Below are 17,812 nucleotides of genomic sequence, written 5' to 3'. Positions count from 1 at the left end.
GAGTACTGCCAAATCACATTCCCATGGCACTGCACTACGACTGCAGCAGTACTACTGCTGTGCAACGTGGACTGTAGAAGTACCGCACAAGTGAACACAGAAACCAGAACTACTGCACTAGCAGTGTAGTAGTACTTTGATGCTGAAGTGTATCCAGATTTCAAACCAAATTCATGCGAGGTTCCGAGACTCGCTGCTTTAATACCCCCCCAACCCTGCCCAAATACTACTGAATGATAATACTAATCATATTATAATACTCTATCATATTTCTCTCACAGCACTACTCCAATATTCTCTAGATCCACATTTAACGGCTTGTAACATAAAGATTTGACCACAGTGGGCACCCAAGAGCGACCTGGATTTGGAAAATAAGAAAGATCTTATTATTCTTATTATTGTTTTTGTTTTTGTTATTATTACTCTTTCAAGTATTGTTATTATTATTATTATTATTATTATTATTATTATTATTATTAATATTATTATTATTAGTAGTAGTAGTATTAGTAGTATTAGTAGTAGTAGTATTATTATTATTGTTTCCGTTATTGTTGTTAGAATTTTTATAAAAATAAATTAGATAATTATAATTATTTTGTTGTTGTTGTTGTTGTTGTTGTTGTTGTTGTTGTTGTTATTATTATTATTATTATTATCATTATTATTATTATTATTATTATTATTGTTTTGTTATGAGTCAAAGTATATGTGGTGTTGTAAATAATGAATCTCAGTCACTTTATCTTGTTTGGTCGGATCCTATCAATAAAGTTTTATGGAATTTAAAAATGACATCATCATCATGACATCACAGTGATGATGTCATGATGACGTCACTCTAGGAAACCAGTTTGTTTGATTCATGTGAACCATGAAATGACAACTTGAAACAACCACATGCTGAGAAGCAGACAGACAAACAGATACAGACAGACAGATGCAGAAAGACAGACAGGCAGGAAGACAAGCCGATAGACAGACAGACAGAAAAAGACAGACAGACCGACCGACAGACAGACAGACAGACAGATGCACAGGCAGAAAGACAGATACAGACAGACAAACATAGAGACAGAGAGACAGAAAGGAACACAGGCGGACAGAAAGACAGATGAAAGAAGAAAGACAGACAGATAGACAGATATACAGATACACACACACAGTAAGACAGACATACAGACAGGTAGACAGACAGACAAACAAACCAACAGCAGAAAGACCGACAGAAGACAGATGGACAGAAAAAGCAGACAGACAGACAGGCAGGCAGGAGGAAAGACAGACAGATACACAGACATACAGATACAGGCAGAGAGACAGACAGAAAGAAAGACAGACACAGACAGATACAGACAGACAGAGAGGAAGAAAGGCAGACCAAGAGACAGGCATACAGACAGAAAGACAGACAGACAACCAGGCAGACCGACAAGCAGGAAGAAAGACAGACAGATAGATAGACATACAGATACAGACAGACCGACAGACACAGAAAGACAGACAGACACACAGAAAGACCATCAGGCAGGAAGACAAAAAGACAGACAGACAAAAAGGCAGACAACCAGACAGACAGACAAAGAGGCCGCAGACAGACGGACAGACTGACGGACAGACAGACAGACAGATGCAGGCAGACAGAAATACAGGCAGTAAGACAGATACAGACAGACAGATAGAAAGATAAACTGACAGACAAACAGGCAGTAAGACAAGCAGACAGACAGGCAAAAGGCAGACAGACAGGCAGGAAAACAGACTGACAGCAAAGCAGGCAGACCGACAGAGAGACAGGCAGGAAAACAGGAAGACAAGCAGATACACAGATAAACAGACGATACAGACAGACAGACCGACAGGCAGGCAGGAAGACAGAAGGAAAGACAGACAGACATGGAGGGAGACAAGCAGATACACAGATAGACAAATGATACAGACAGATAGGCAGATAGACAGACACAGACAGATACAGACCGACAGACAAACCGACAGACAGAAAGACAAGCAGACAGACAGATAAAAGGGCAGACAGCCAGACAAATAGATACAGACAGAATGTTACAGACAGACATACATGCAGACAGACAGGCAGGCAGACGTGCAAGAAGAAAGACAGAAGACAGACAGACAGAAAGACAGATAGCCGAAAGTCAGACAGAGACAGACAGACAAACAGATACAGTAAGCCAGAAAGACAGGCAGTAAGACAGATACAGATAAACAGATAGAAAGACAGACAGATATAGGCAGGCAGTAAGTTGGACAGACAGACAGAAGGCAAACAGAGAGACAGAAAGAAAGAACAACAGACAGAAAGATACAGGCAGAGATCAGACAGACAGGCAGGAAAACATACAGACAGGCAGACAAACAGAAAGACAGAATGATACAGACAGCCAGACAGACAGGCAGATACAGACAGACTGACAGACAAACTGACGGACAGAGAGGCAGAAAGACAGGCAGGCAGACAGCCAGGCAGGAAGACAAGTAGACAGACAGACAAAAAGGCAGACTGACAGGCAGAAAGACAGGAAAAAAAGACGGACAGACAGACACAGACAGACAGACAGGCCGATACACAGACACACAGACCGACGGAGGAACAGACAGACTGACAGATAGACAGGCATACAGACAGTAAGACAGACAGAAAACCAGGCAGACAGACAGACAGGAAGACAAGCAGACAGACCAGCAGGCAGCCAGATACAGGCAGAGAATCAGACAGACAGGCAGGCAGACAGACACACAGACAGAGAGGAAGACAAGCAGATACACAGACTGACAGACCAACAGAAAGGCAGACAGACAAAAAGGCAGACAGACGGGAAGATAAAGACAGACAGATATACAGACAGACAGATACAGGCAGAGAACCAGACAGGCAGGCAGACAGAAAAGCAGGAAGACAGGAAGACGGACAGGCAGGCAGCCAGATACAGGCAGAGAATCAAACAGAGACCCAGATACCCACACATCGTGTTGGGTAAGATCTGAAATAACAGGATTGGTAAACACACCTTTGCACACACACAAACATGTGTGTGTGCAGTGTCTGTGTGTGTGTTCAGTGAGTGAGTGTGTGTGTGTGTGTGTGTCTGTGTTCAGTGAGTGTGTGTGTGTGTGTGTGTGTCTGTGTTCAGTGAGTGTGTGTGTGTGTGTGTGTGTCTGTGTTCAGTGAGTGTGTGTGTGTGTGTGTGTGTCTGTGTTCAGTGAGTGTGTGTGTGTGTGTGTGTGTCTGTGTTCAGTGAGTGTGTTCAGTGAGTGTGTGTGTGTGTGTTCAGTGAGTGTGTGTGTGTTCAGTGAGTGTGTGTGTGTTCAGTGAGTGTGTGTGTGTGTGTTCAGTGAGTGTGTGTGTGTTCAGTGTCTGTGTCTGTGTTCAGTGAGTGTGTGTGTGTGTGTGTGTGTTCAGTGAGTGTGTGTGTGTGTGTGTGTGTCTGTGTTCAGTGTGTGTGTGTGTGTGTCTGTGTGTGTGTGTGTGTGTTCAGTGTCTGTGTCTGTGTTCAGTGTGTGTGTGTGTGTCTGTGTGTGTGTGTGTGTTCAGTGAGTGTGTGTGTGTGTGTTCAGTGTCTGTGTTCAGTGAGTGTGTGTGTGTGTGTTCAGTGTCTGTGTGTACGTGTATGTATGTGTGTGTGTGTGTGTGTGTGTAGTGTGTGTGTGTGTGTGTGAGTGTGTGTGTGTGTGTGTGTGTGTGTGTGTGTGAGTGTGTGTGTGTTGATGTTGTGTGTGTTCAGTGTGTGTGTGTGTGTGTGTGAGTGTGTGTGTGTGTTGATGATGTGTGTGTTAAGTGTGTGTGGGTGTGTGCATGAGTGTGTGTGTGTTGATGGTGTGTGTGTTCAGTGTGTGTGTGTGTGTGTGTGTGTGTGTGTGAGTTTGTGTGTGTTGATGCTGTGTGTGTTCAGTGTGTGTGTGTGTGTTGATGGTGTGTGTGTTAAGTGTGTGTGGGTGTGTGCATGAGTGTGTGTGTGTTGATGGTGTGTGTGTTCAGTGTGTGTGTGTGTGTGTGTGTGTGTGTGTGTGTGTGTGTGTGTGTGAGTTTGTGTGTGTTGATGCTGTGTGTGTTCAGTGTGTGTGTGTGTGTTGATGGTGTGTGTGTTAAGTGTGTGTGGGTGTGTGCATGAGTGTGTGTGTGTTGATGGTGTGTGTGTTCAGTGTGTGTGTGTGTGTGTGTGTGTGTTGATGGTGTGTGTGTTCAGTGTGTGTGTGTGTGTGTGTGTGTGTGTGTGAGTTTGTGTGTGTTGATGCTGTGTGTGTTCAGTGTGTGTGTGTGTGTTGATGGTGTGTGTGTTCAGTGTGTGTGTGTGTGTGTGTGTGTGTGTTGATGGTGTGTGTGTTCAGTGTGTGTGTGTGTGTGTGTGTGTGTGTGTGTGAGTTTGTGTGTGTTGATGGTGTGGGTGATCAGTGTGTGTGTGTGTGTGTGTGTGTGTGTGTGTGTGTGTGTGTGTGTGTGTGTGTGTGTGTGTGTGAGTGTGTGTGTGTGTGTGTGTGTGTGTGTGAGAGTGTGTGTGTGTTGATGTTGTGTGTGTTCAGTGTGTGTGTGTGTGTGTGTGAGTGTGTGTGTGTGTTGATGATGTGTGTGTTCAGTGTGTGTGTGTGTGTGTTGATGGTGTGTGTGTTCAGTGTGTGTGTGTGTGTGTTGATGGTGTGTGTGTTCAGTGTGTGTGTGTGTGTGTATGTGTGTGTTCAGTGTGTGTGGGTGTGTCCTCAGTAGATCAGTAACCTGCTGCTATTTCCCAGCAGCAGCGCTGCTTCCCCTCAGTGTCAAGATGAAGCTGCTGGTGCTGCTGGGTGTTGCAGCGCTGCTGTGGAGGAGCCTGGGCCAGAAGCGCACGTGAGTTCACACACACACACACACACACTCACACACACACACACACACACACACACACACACAATACACACACTGTGGGCCACTCTCTGTATGATGAAGTTCAGCAGAAAAATTGAACAATAAACTGTAAAATAAAGTTATTTGTTAGTTGTTCAGTGTTTCAGTGATACATACATACAGAAATATACATATCTGTATATATATATATATATATATATATATGTATATGTATATATATATCTACAGTGGTACTTTGACTTAGGAGTTGAATTGGTTCCGTGACAGAGCTCGTAATTCAATCTGCTTGAAATGAATTGAAATGCCATTCATCCGTTTCAGCCCCCAAAAAAACACCCAATTTTTTTGTTACGTGTTTTTAAATAAGAAAAACGTATTTATAAATAACAAATATTGTATAAAAACATAATAAAACATCATAAAAGAGAATGTCAAAGAGAATCATGCATGTTTTTCTATGTCATGCTTGAACTCAATGACATCATCCCCTTCTTCTTCTCAGCACTTACTTTCTTCGGACCCATGGTTAGAAAGGGTTTTTTTTGGCTAAATAACTGCACAAAAATCACATAACGCACAAAACACAAAAGAGAAGCTTCCACGCTCAGGTCACCACGTGAAGTGAAGGAGTGAGACGCGAATGTGGCCGCGTTCGCTGGCCACGCCCCCCAGCGGTGGCACCTGAAGCTCGCTCCTCGTAACTCACCTTTCTGCTCCAAAATCAATACAAAACATCGATGGAACGACGGCTCCTAACTCCAAAACTCCTCTGTTAGTGCGCTCAAAACTCTGTATATTACATTGCTCACCATTGTTCCAATCTCTGTCCAGGGGCGTGGCCTTTGCATCAGGTTATTTTTTTTTTGTCATTTACATAAACACTCAATGATCAATTTTACATTTTGTTAGAATAAATAATTGATGTTGTCACATAGAAAAGCTCCCTGAACCATTCACCATAGATCTATATATACTACATATATTTCTTCTCTCGCTCTCTCTCTCTCTCTCTCTCTCTCTCTCTCTCTGTCTCTGTCCCTCTGTCTCTCTCTCTCTGTCTGTCTCTGTCTCTCTGTCTCTCTCTCTCTCGCTGTCTCTCTCTCTGTCTCTCTCTCTCTGTCTCTGTTTCTCTCTCTCTCTCTCTCTCTGTCTCTCTCTCTCTCTCTGTCTCTCTCTCTGTCTCTCTCTCTTTGTCTCTGTTTCTCTCTCTCTCTCGCTCTCTCTCTCCTTCTCTCTGCTGCATTGCATGCTGGGAGTTGGGTGATTGAGCTGCTGAATGACTTTTGGACCTTTTGAAATGTTATTTGTTTTTTTCTTCTTTTCAACTGTTTCTACTTGAAAATGTGAGCGGAGTTGAATTAAAAGTTGCATCTGGACAGTAGACTGCAAGTGGGGCTGCAGGTCACAACTGGCAGTGTGGACAGTAGTGAGCGGCCAGACCTGAGAGGCGTGGCAGCCAGAAGAACAGACACTGCAAATAAAGACCGATGAGGATGGTTCTGTTTCACAGTTTTCTGATGTTGTGTCTCAAGATGATCAACAATTCTACTGGACACAGGAAATTAAGGGTTTCTTGGATTCAATATGGCTGATGTGCCGTAGATGTGACGAGTTATTCCCTGATTTGTTCCACTGAGAACTTCCATCACCACAGTTAAAAATCAGGTTGGAAATGAGAAAAACCCGTGAGTGATGAGGAAAGAGAAGAAGAATCCTTCAGAGATGTAGAACGGGTGGAACGCAAAAGGCTTTTTTATTTCTACTGCTTTGCTTTCAACATCTTTTACTCTTTCTCTGAATGGAGAGATTCACAGGAGGGACTTTAAACATCCACGGGGGGAGGGATGGTGGGAGGAGGGACTTTAAACATCCACGGAGGGAGGGATGGGGGGAGGAAGGACTTTAAACATCCACAGAGGGAGGGGCAGGTGTGGCTGTTCTAGATGCTGCTGATATCTCAGCATGTGAAGTACAGCAGGGAGGCTCCAAACAGAACAGGCAACAGTTAGAAATCTTCAAAAACACTGGGTTCCAACTTTTCACAAATGAAACAATACTCAGACAGTTGGACAGCACCTCCCTAGTGGAGGAGATTGGAATTGACGCACTTTACAAGCGACAGAAACGGGCTGAGCCTCATCCACACTCAGCCTCTTATTTAGCAGCTTGATTGGAGGAAATGATCCGACAGATACATATACAGCGACAGGCTCACGGGGCCCAAGGCTCACTGATGCATGTGGGGAGTGAAGTCTATTCTGTCTGGTTCGATGCCACAGAAGAACTACTGCAGCACAAAGTGGTAAAAAGTGAATGTTGCTACGATAGAAAGGTGTAGAACACACAGTGCATGGCAGCTTGCTGCGTATGGGAGCTCAGTGTCCGTGCTGACCCCTGTCCACCCCTGAAAGCACCTACAATGGACACGTGAGCGTCACAACTGGACCGTGGAGCAATGGAAGAAGGTGGAGGTCTGATAAATCACCTTTTCTTCTTTTCGTGCGGATGGGCGGGATCACAGCTATTTTAATGTTGTGGCCGATCGTTGTATATATGAGATAGATGGTTGTAGACTATGTGTTTTTTACTGAATCTGACCAGTGGCCACCAGTCTATAATTAATATTAATAATAGATATTGAAAATATAGATCATCCCAGTGTTGATCAAAAACATTTTTGAGTTACCACTATTTTGTCAAATTTCTCATAATTTTGTCAATGTTGTTAAACAACAAAGAGAAAGCTGTCGCTGTTGCATCTCCAGTGCACAATCTGCTGTTGCGGTGATGTATTTGCTCCACTGTGATTGAAAGCTGCCTTGAGCTGCTTGGACAGACTCCACCACCAGGTGGCAGTGTGGTACCACCAAGTCAAGTCCAGTTTATTCATATTTACATTTACATTTACATTTAGTCATTTAGCAGACACTTTTATCCAAAGCGACTTACAATTATTCAAACACCGACGGACGCAACCATCAGGAGCAATTAGGGGTTAAGTGTCTTGCTCAAGGACACTACAGCATGCCAGCAGGAGGAGCCTGGGATCCAACCAGCAACCTTTAGATTACTAGACCTGACCTCTTATCCTGAAGGAGGAATCCCCCTTCCAGGACGACCAGGCTGCAGTGGATAAAAACAACAATAATATAATATGACAAATATGAGGCATATTGTATTTCTGTACAATGCAATGTTTAAGCTAGACAGTATGACAGTCTATTTGCTGGTGCACCTCATCAGGTCCGATCCAGGTAGCTCGCAGCAGTCTGATCGCCCCTCTCGGAGCGCGCGCGGCGGGGGGGTGGGGTGGGTGTGGGGTGTAGAGGGTTTATATCCAATCATGGTGTGCCAGGGCTAAACGGATAGGGACGGCTGAGAGGCAAGCTAACTGGACTGAGTGTGGTTCAACAAATGTAAGACTATAAAAATCAGTCTTAAGTCTTGATGTAAACATTTCTACAGAAGTAGCATCTCTGATTTTCACAGGTACCCCAGAGTACTGGCTGTTCCAGAGTACTAGGGTGTTCCAGAGTACTGGGTGTTCCAGAGTACCAGGTGTTCCAGAGTACTGGGCATTCCTGTGTGCTGGGTGTTCCAGAGTACTGGGTGTTCCAGAGTACTGGGCTTTCCAGAGTACTGGGTGTTCTAGAGGGATGGATGTTCCAGAGTACTAAGTGTTCCAGAGTACTGGGCATTCCAGAGTACTGGGTGTTCCAGAGTTCTGGGTGTTCCAGAGTACTCGGTGTTCCAGAGTACCGGGAGTCCCAGAGTACTGGGCTTTCCAGAGTACTGGGCTTTCCAGAGTACTGGGTGTTCTAGAGGGATGGGTGTTCCAGAGTACTAAGTGTTCCAGAGTACTGGGCATTCCAGAGTACTGGGTGTTCCAGAGTTCTGGGTGTTCCAGAGTACTGTGGCCTGGAGTACCAGGCGTCCCAGAGTGCTGGGCTTTCCAGAGTACTGGGTGTTCTAGAGGGACGGGTGTTCCAGAGTACTAAGTGTTCCAGAGTACTGGGCATTCCAGAGTACTGGGTTTTCCAGAGTTCTGGGTGTTCTGTGTGAGTACTGTGGCCCGGAGTGAGAATGCTCTGGAGCCTGCAGGCTTCTTTTCAACTCTTGCATAAAGACCAGTATGTTGTGAGCATAAGGCTCCAGATGATACTTAAGGTATCACTAAGTCAGTGAGACAGGAAGGGATTCGGCTGTTTAGTATTTTATAGGTAAGTAACAAAACCTTAAAGTCACATCTGAGGTCAACCGGGAGCCAGTCAATATGGCCAGCATAGACCAGTTTTTTCCAGTATAGTCCAGTGTAGTCCAGTGTTGGGGTAATATGGTCAAACCTTCTAGTCCTGATCCAGATTCTAGCCGTAGCGTTCTGTACTAACTGAAGGCTTTTAATACGAGACGTGAAGGTCAGAGAGCAACACATTACAATCATCCATGCGAGATGAGGCACAGATGTATGAACTAAGGTCTCTGCATCACTCATGGATAGAATAGGTTGTACCTTAGCAATATGGCAAAGATGAAAGAATGCAGATCTGGTAATGGTCTTAATATGCAGTTGAAATGAGAGAGCGGAATCAAATAAATCTCCTCAATCTTTTGTTCAGCTACTTTGGGTGATAGTACAGTTATAAGTTCAAGTTCAAGTTCAAGAGATTATTTGTCACATACATATACATACGGTCATACATATATGCAGTGAAATGTCATGACACCCGGTGATTACGCACAATAAGCTCTATAAATACTAAAAAATACCAAAATGTGCGTAATCGACACAAGGTGCTCGCGCAGGCAGCCGCAAGGGGAGGCGCCACAATCGCGATTCTGGTTCTATAATTATATAATACATTGAATGAAATGTCTCAGTGTTTCACGTCATTTCACCAACTTTGTGTAAACATCTCGCACTACGTTGATGACGTTTAACTGAGGTTGTGTGATGACATAAGCTGATCGTCAGTTGTCGTTGACGGCCATGTTTTCTGGCTTGAAAACAAAACCGCTCAGACTGAGTGAACGGGGCGACGGAGCTCGCTCTGCGGGCGATGGACTGGACGCACCTTTTGTGAATGAGGCCAAGAGTTTTGGGGTGTTGACTGTGTCAGGGTGTTGAGTGTTTTGGGGTGTTGAGTGTTTTGGGGTGTTCACCTGAGTCCTATATTCCACTGCTATTGAGAATATGACTCTACAGGACAATGCACAGGTGTTCTTCTTGTTGAAATAAATGGAATATAATTTATTTTGGCAAACTCACACTTGATAAATGGCATGGAGATGAGTACTTGGCAATGTGAGGGAGCTGCATTCGCTCCCCCATAAATCAGGCGAATGGCCCTTGCACTTCAGTTTACCATGAGAATTATTTATGTATTTGTTCACTAAATTATGGATCCAGTTTGGTGGATTTAAGTTGAAGTATTATAATACAGTATATCATCTAGTTTCTTTGTTATGACATCCAGCAACAAAGAATTGTTTTCTAATAATTGTTTTCCTCTGAGACCGATGGCATTGATGTATCAACATATTATATATTATATATATACACATATTATATACATAAAAGCTCAGAGTTGTATCCTTAAACAGGTTCCTGTGTGTGGCTGGACCCATAGCCATGAAATTGGCAGAACAATGCAATCTAATGTCATATTTGCGTATGGTATCTCCAAGTGGCAACATATAGATGATAAACAACAGTGTATGAAAACAATATAAAAATGGAAACTGCAAGTGTCGACGGGACCTGATAAATCGGCTTGGAGGAGTCCGCATAAATATGGAGCATGAAAATGACCAAAAAGCGACAAAAAAACAGTGACTTTTTTCCAACATTAATTTAAGGGCCTGCCACGCCCACACTGTGTGACGAAAACCAAATATTTGAATAACATTTAATCTTTCTTCTTTTTCTCTTTTATCGTGAATGTGTCTTGTAGACAGACACTCACCAAAATTGAAGTCGATCCGATAAATGGCCGAGGAGGAGTTTGCAAAAGTACAAAGCATAAAAAGTGCCTAAAATATCAGGAAAGCACAGCTTTTATTGGAACATGACATTCAAGGCTGTGCCACGCCCACATCGTGTGACTAAAGCCAAATATTTTATTAAGTTTTAATCGTAAAGGTGTCTTGTAGACACTCATCATGTTTGAAGTCGATCCGATAAATGGTCTTGGAGGAGTTCGCAAAAGTACAAAGCATGAAAATGACCAAAAAGTGACTAAAATTGCACCTTTAATCCAATATGGCTGACTTCCCGTTGGGTTTCAGTCATGGCTGCAATATAATTTTTTTAAAGTCTCATGATGTTCAATATGTGTACCGAATTTTGTGAGTTTTCAAGGAAAAAATGAATAGCTTTGATTTTTTAAAGAGGCTGTGGTCGGCCATTTTGCCAAGTCATTACATTACATTTAGCAGACCCTTTTATCCAAAGCGACTTACAATTATTCAAACACTGATGGACACAGCCATCAGGAGCAATTAGGGGTTAAGTGTCTTGCTCAAGGACACTACAGCATGCTAGCAGGAGGAGCCTGGGATCCAACCAGCAACCTTTAGATCACTAGACCACCAGCTGACATTTCACTGCATATATGTATGACCGTATGTATATGTATGTGACAAATAATCTCTTGAACTTGAACTTGAACTTGAACTCTACCTCCTGAGGTACCATCCCCCAGTCCAAGCACGGGACCCATATAATATAGATAGGGGGAGCAAAGCTTTGTGAGTTTTCGAGTTTCTTAAGGCCCCCAAAAAGCCAACGCAATTTGGCTGCAGAACAAGAAGAAGAAAAAACAACAATAACAACAGGATCCTCATCTACATTGTTGAGATGAGGATCCTGTTGATAACATGTTTGACAGTGTGAAGACGATGCAGGCAGCAGGGGGCGCTGCCCTGAAGGGATTGAATATCTTTTCAAGATGAGACACACGCTCTGATTGGTCGAGACGTGACAAGGGTGAAAATGAATAATCTCCTCCTCTCCCCTCCTCTCCTCCATCTTCTCTCCTCTCCTCGTCACCTCCTCCTCCTCCCCTCTCCTCCTCCTATCTTCTCCTCCTCCTCCATCTCCTCCTCTAGCTTCCTGGTCACGGCCCCCAGCTCACTGCGTGTGGATGCGGTGGAAAGCATCCTGGTCCAGCTCTTTGGTTTCAACGAGGAGGTGCAGGTCCATCTGTTTCTGAAGAGCTCCATGGCCCTGGACCACATGGTCTACGCCCATGAGCGGCTGACCCTCAATGCCCAGAACCTCTTCCAGGCCGTGGCCACAGTCCGGGTGAGACCCTGAACCTGCAGGACCAGAGAGGACCACTGCTGGGGCCCTAAATGAACATGTGTGTGTTTCTATGTGTGTGTGTGTGTGTGTGTGTGTGTGTGTGTGTGTGTGTGTGTCCAGATCTTCCCTAGCCAAGTGAAACGAGATGTGGGTCATGTGATCCTCCATGTCCAGTCAGCGGAGATCAACCACAACCAGAAAGTGGCCATCACACGCTCCAACGGGTTCATCTTCATCCAGACGGACAAACCTCTGTACACGCCCCACCAGGCTGGTAGGGGGAGGGAGGGGGGTACACGCCCCACCAGGCTGGTAGGGAGTGGGCTGGTACTCCAGCTTCTGGGATTCATCTTTAACCAATACTCTGTGTTTATGTGTGTGTGTGTGTGTCCAGTCAAAGTGAGAGCGTTCTCTCTGAATGAGGAGTTGAGACCGGCCAACCGTAGCGTTTTCCTGACCTTCAAGGTGAGTTTAATCGAACTGCCTTTGCTAATGTTAAAGTGTGCTAGAGGGCATTAGAGGGTGTTAGAGAGCGATTGAGGGCGTTAGAGATCGCTACAGGTTGTTAGTGGGTGTTAGAGGGCGAAAGAGGGCATTTGAGGCGCAAAGGGCATTAGAAGGTGACAGAGGGTGATAGAGGGCAAAAGAAGGCATTCAAGCACGAAATGGTGCGAGGGTGATAGAGGGCCTTAGAGACCACTACTGGGCGTAAGAATGGCGTGAGGGCAATGGAAGGCGTTAGAGATTGCAAGAGGCCATTAGAGGTTGCGAGAGTCTGTTAGAGGGTGATAGAAGGCAATATAGGGCATTAGAGGGCGATAGAGTGCACTATAGGGCACGAGAGGACAATGTATGGCTATAGAGGGTGTTAGAGAGCGCTAGAAGGCGTTAGAGAGCAGTAGGGGGCGTTAAAGCGCTAGAGGCTGTGAAAGCGTGATAGAGAGCCTTAGAGAGCGCTATAGGGCATGATAGATAAATATTGGGCACTAGAAGGGGTTAGAGCACCAGAGGGTGTAAGAGGGCGTTAGCGCGCTCGAAGGTGTTAAAGAGCATTAGACAGCGTAAGAGTACTAGAGGCCGTTAGAGTACGATAGAGGGCCTTATATGGCATTAGAGTGGGTGATAGAGTGCACTATAGGGCACTAGAGGCCAATAGAGGGTTATAGTGGGCGTAAGAAACCGCTACTGGGCGTATGAGGGCAACAGAGTGTGTTAGGGCGCTAGATGGCACTAAAGGTGGTTAGAGGGCGACTGACGGCATTAGAGAGTGCTAGAGGTGATTAGGGGTGTTAGAGGGTGTACGAATGCGATAGAGGGTGTAAGAGGGCATTAGAGGCCACTAGAGGGCTTTAGAGGCTGATAGAGCATTAGAGAGCGGTAGAGGGCTTTAGAGGGCGGTAGAGGAGGTGACAGGGTGATAGAGGGCGTTAGAGCATAAGAGGGAAGTAGAGGGCATTAGAAGGTGATAGAGGGCTTTAGAGGGCGTTAGAGAGCGCTAAAGGAGGCGACAGGGTGATAGAGGGCGTAAGAGGGTGCTAGAGGGTGTTAGAGCATTAGGGGGTGGTAGAGGGCATTAGAAGGCAATAGAGGGCATTAGAGGGCGTTACATGGTGCGAGAGGGTGTAGAGCACTAGAGGGTGATAGAGGGCGTTAGAAAACGATAGAGGGCATTAGAGCGCTAGAGGGTGTTAGAGCGCTAGAGGGTGATAGAGGGCATTAGAAAGTGATAGAGGGCATTAGAGCGCTAGAGGACGTTAGAGCGCTAGAGGGTGATAGAGGGCATTAGAAAGCGATAGAGGGCATTAGAGCGCTAGAGGGTGTAAGAGGGCGACAAAGTGTGTTAGGGCGCTAGACGGTTTTCGAAGGTGTTAGAGGACGATGATCCAGATTCCTGACCCAGGTTCAGCTCTGACCCAGCTTGCCTTACGATTCACAGGATCCAGAACAGCAGACAGTGGACGTTGTGGAAATGATCGATTTCAACAACGGACTGCCCTCTATGCAAGACCCCTTCAAGATCCCCCTGACACCAAAGTAAGCTGCTAGCCTGCTAGCCACCTAGCATAGTGGAAAGGGTGGAGGTGGAGGTGATGGAGGTGGTAGAGGTGGTGGAGGTGATGGAGGTCTTGTATTGCAGGCTGGGGGTCTGGAGCATTGATGCGTCGTACTCCAAGGAATTCACCACGACGGCCAGAGCCGAGTTTGAAGTTAAAGAATATGGTAAAACCACAGTAACCACAGTAGCAGCGCAGTACTAAGATAGTACCACAGTACACACACACACACACACACGCATGCACACACACACACACACACACACACACACACACACACACACACACACACACACACACACACACACGCCTCATCATAGGATGGGCCCATAGTGGCCACTTGGCCCCAGTGCAGCACTGCCACTAACGTAGTACTGCAGTACAACCACAGTACTGCAGTAAATCCATAGTACTGCAGTACAACCACAGTACTGCAGTAAATCCATAGTACTGTAGTACTGTGGATTTACTATGTCCTCTCTGTTCCAGTGCTGCCCAGCATCTCCATCCTGGTGGAACCGGAGCAGAACTACATCAGCTACAGTACCTTCCAGCGCTTCCCGTTCAGTGTCGCAGCGAGGTGAGGCCCACGGACCATACAATACATGCTCTGGACAACAATGCATCCAAATACTTCAATAATACTCAGAAGTACATCATATGGAACATTGGATCCAACTTGAATCCCAGTTCAGTGGTTACACTACACGTTGCAACGTTCCAGGTGTTTGTTTTCTGGTTAAATGAAGCTTTTGTTCAATTTCATGTAAACTCTGCAGAGGTTTGTCCAGTTTGTATCGTAATCCAATCCAGAGCGAGTGCTGCTCTGTGCTTTCTGCTCCTTCCAACAACGCTATGCTGCTCATCTGTCAACAGATGTGATGGGACAGAAATCACAAACAAACCAACCACACGTTAGATACCAAGACTTATTATGGGATATTTCATAATTTTATGTTTTGATATTTAAGACATTGTACTGTTCATCAAAAGAGAGAAAGAGTGTGTGTGTGTGTGTTTCAGTTACCTGCACGGGGCTCCTGTCAGTCATGCTGTGGTTTTAGTTCGATTCGGTTATGTCAGCGGAAAAAATCCACCGGTGATCCTCCCAAACTCTGTAGCGAGGTATAGGGTGAGCACGCACACATGCAAACACGCACACACGCACGCACACACACACTCCTCTACGCAGTCTAAGTAGGTACAGTTTTTGGCAGGCAACTCCTCTACCCAGTCTAAGTAGGTACAGTTTTTGGCAGGCAACTCCTCTACCCAGTCTAAGTAGGTACAGTTTTTGGCAGGCAACTCCTCTACCCAGTCTAAGTAGGTACAGTTTTTGGCAGGCAACTCCTCTACCCAGTCTAAGTAGGTACAGTTTTTGGCAGGCAACTCCTCTACCCAGTCTAAGTAGGTACAGTTTTTGGCAGGCAACTCCTCTACCCAGTCTAAGTAGGTACAGTTTTTGGCAGGCAACTCCTCTACCCAGTCTAAGTAGGTACAGTTTTTGGCAGGCAACTCCTCTACCCAGTCTAAGTAGGTACAGTTTTTGGCAGGCAACTCCTCTACCCAGTCTAAGTAGGTACAGTTTTTGGCAGGCAACTCCTCTACCCAGTCTAAGTAGGTACAGTTTTTGGCAGGCAACTCCTCTACCCAGTCTAAGTAGGTACAGTTTTTGGCAGGCAACTCCTCTACCCAGTCTAAGTAGGTACAGTTTTTGGCAGGCAACTCCTCTACCCAGTCTAAGTAGGTACAGTTTTTGGCAGGCAACTCCTCTACCCAGTCTAAGTAGGTACAGTTTTTGGCAGGCAACTCCTCTACCCAGTCTAAGTAGGTACAGTTTTTGGCAGGCAACTCCTCTACCCAGTCTAAGTAGGTACAGTTTTTGGCAGGCAACTCCTCTACCCAGTCTAAGTAGGTACAGTTTTTGGCAGGCAACTCCTCTACCCAGTCTAAGTAGGTACAGTTTTTGGCAGGCCACTCCTCTACGCAGTCTAAGTAGGTACAGTTTTTGGCAGGCAACTCCTCTACACAGTCTAAGTAGGTACAGTTTTTGGCAGGCAACTCCTCTACACAGTCTAAGTAGGTACAGTTTTTTGCAGTTAACTCCTCTATGCAGTCTAAGTAGGTGCAGTATTTGGCAGTTAACACTCCTCTACCCAGTCTAAGTAGGCACAGTTTTTGGCAGGCAACTCCTCTACCCAGTCTTATTAGGTACAGTATTTGGCGGGTAACTGCTCTATCTCCAACCCCCAGCTATCAGTGGCTGGCAAAGTGGAGATAACGGTAAACATGGAGTCAGTGCTGCTCAAGTCCCAGAGTCAATACAGAACCCTGGACTCCATGGCTGAAAAATACCTCTACATAGCAGTACTACTGCAGGAAGATACAGGTACACACACACACACAAACACACACACACACATATATATATATACTGTATATATATATATTCACACACACAGGCAGAGTCCCTATGTATATATACAGTTTATAGGTATATTGTTAATATATACATATGTGTGTGTGTGCGTGTTAGGTGGGATCTCTCAGGAAGCAGAAACAGTGACTGTGAAGTTTGTTAAATCTCCGTTCAGTCTGGGTCTGGTTTCTACTCCACCCTTCATCAAGCCAGGGCTGCCCTACCAGATCCAGGTGGAGCTGCTGCTTCCCACATCATCTTTGTTTTTCCATCTTTTAACTTCTACTTTCTACTTTTATTTGACCTAAATATTTATGTTTATAAAGAAAGAGATATTGATCGACCCCCCCCCCCCAGGTCTCGGTGAAGGACCACCTGGGGGGGGCGGTGGGGGGGGTGCGGCTGCGTGCGGTGGAGCGACAGGTGATCAACAACAGGAAGCAGCGACTGAGCCTGTCCTGCAACCAGCAGGCAGACAGCCAATCAGAGACCGGCATCACTCTGTTCATCTGCAACCCGCCCAGAGACGCTGAGCAGGCTCTACTCAAGGTGAGGAGGAGGAGAGGAGGAGAGGAGGAGGGGAGGAGGAGGGGAGGAGGAGGAGAGGAGGAGAGGAGGAGGAGAGAAGGAGGGGAGGAGGAGGGGAGGAGGAGGAGAGGAGGAGAGGAGGAAGAGAGGAGGAGAGGAGGAGGAGAGGAGGAGGGGAGGAGGAGGAGAGGAGGAGAGGAGGAGGAGAGAAGGAGGGGAGGAGGAGGGGAGGAGGAGGAGAGGAGGAGAGGAGGAGGGAAGGAAGAGAGGAGGAGGGGAGGAGGAGAGGAGGAAGGGAGGAGGAGGGGAGGAGGAGAGGAGAGGAGGAGGGGAGGAGGTGGTGAGGAGGAGGAGAGGAGGAGGGGAGGAAGATAGGAGGAGGAGAGGAGGAAGAGAGGAGGAGGGGAGGAGGAGGAGAGGAGGAGGGGAGGAGGAGAGGAGAGGGGGAGGAGGAAGAGAGGAGGAGGAGAGAAGGAGGGGAGGAGGAGGGGAGGAGGAGGAGAGGAGGAGAGGAGGAGGGGAGGAGGAGGAGAGGAGGAGAGGAGGAGGAGAGAAGGAGAGGAGGAGGAGAGGAGGAGGAGGAGAGGAGAGGAGGAGAGAGAGGAGGAGGAGAGGAGGAAGAGAGGAGGAGGGGAGGAGGAAGAGAGGAG

At 46.1% G+C, this 17,812-nt stretch overlaps 1 protein-coding gene across 1 annotated transcript in view; it reads left to right on the top strand.

Annotated features, from left to right (window-relative positions):
• Window positions 1-4,775: 4,775 nt before the first annotated feature.
• Window positions 4,776-17,812, top strand: part of c5 (complement component 5) — a gene marked incomplete at both ends in the record, with an annotated part of 72,813 nt that continues 59,776 nt past the window's right edge. The window contains 11 exon segments of the mRNA XM_080003727.1: window positions 4,776-4,840; window positions 11,966-12,161; window positions 12,282-12,435; window positions 12,556-12,626; window positions 14,098-14,195; window positions 14,299-14,381; window positions 14,705-14,795; window positions 15,337-15,340; window positions 16,469-16,604; window positions 16,752-16,867; window positions 16,992-17,183. Of these exon segments, the coding sequence (XP_079859853.1) occupies window positions 4,776-4,840; window positions 11,966-12,161; window positions 12,282-12,435; window positions 12,556-12,626; window positions 14,098-14,195; window positions 14,299-14,381; window positions 14,705-14,795; window positions 15,337-15,340; window positions 16,469-16,604; window positions 16,752-16,867; window positions 16,992-17,183 (1,206 nt within the window).

Source organism: Zeus faber, assembly GCF_960531495.2.
Source record: "Zeus faber genome assembly, chromosome: 7".
Lineage (NCBI taxonomy): Eukaryota > Metazoa > Chordata > Actinopteri > Zeiformes > Zeidae > Zeus > Zeus faber.
Note: the sequence above shows the minus strand (reverse complement) of the source record. Positions and strands in the feature narration are given on the sequence as shown.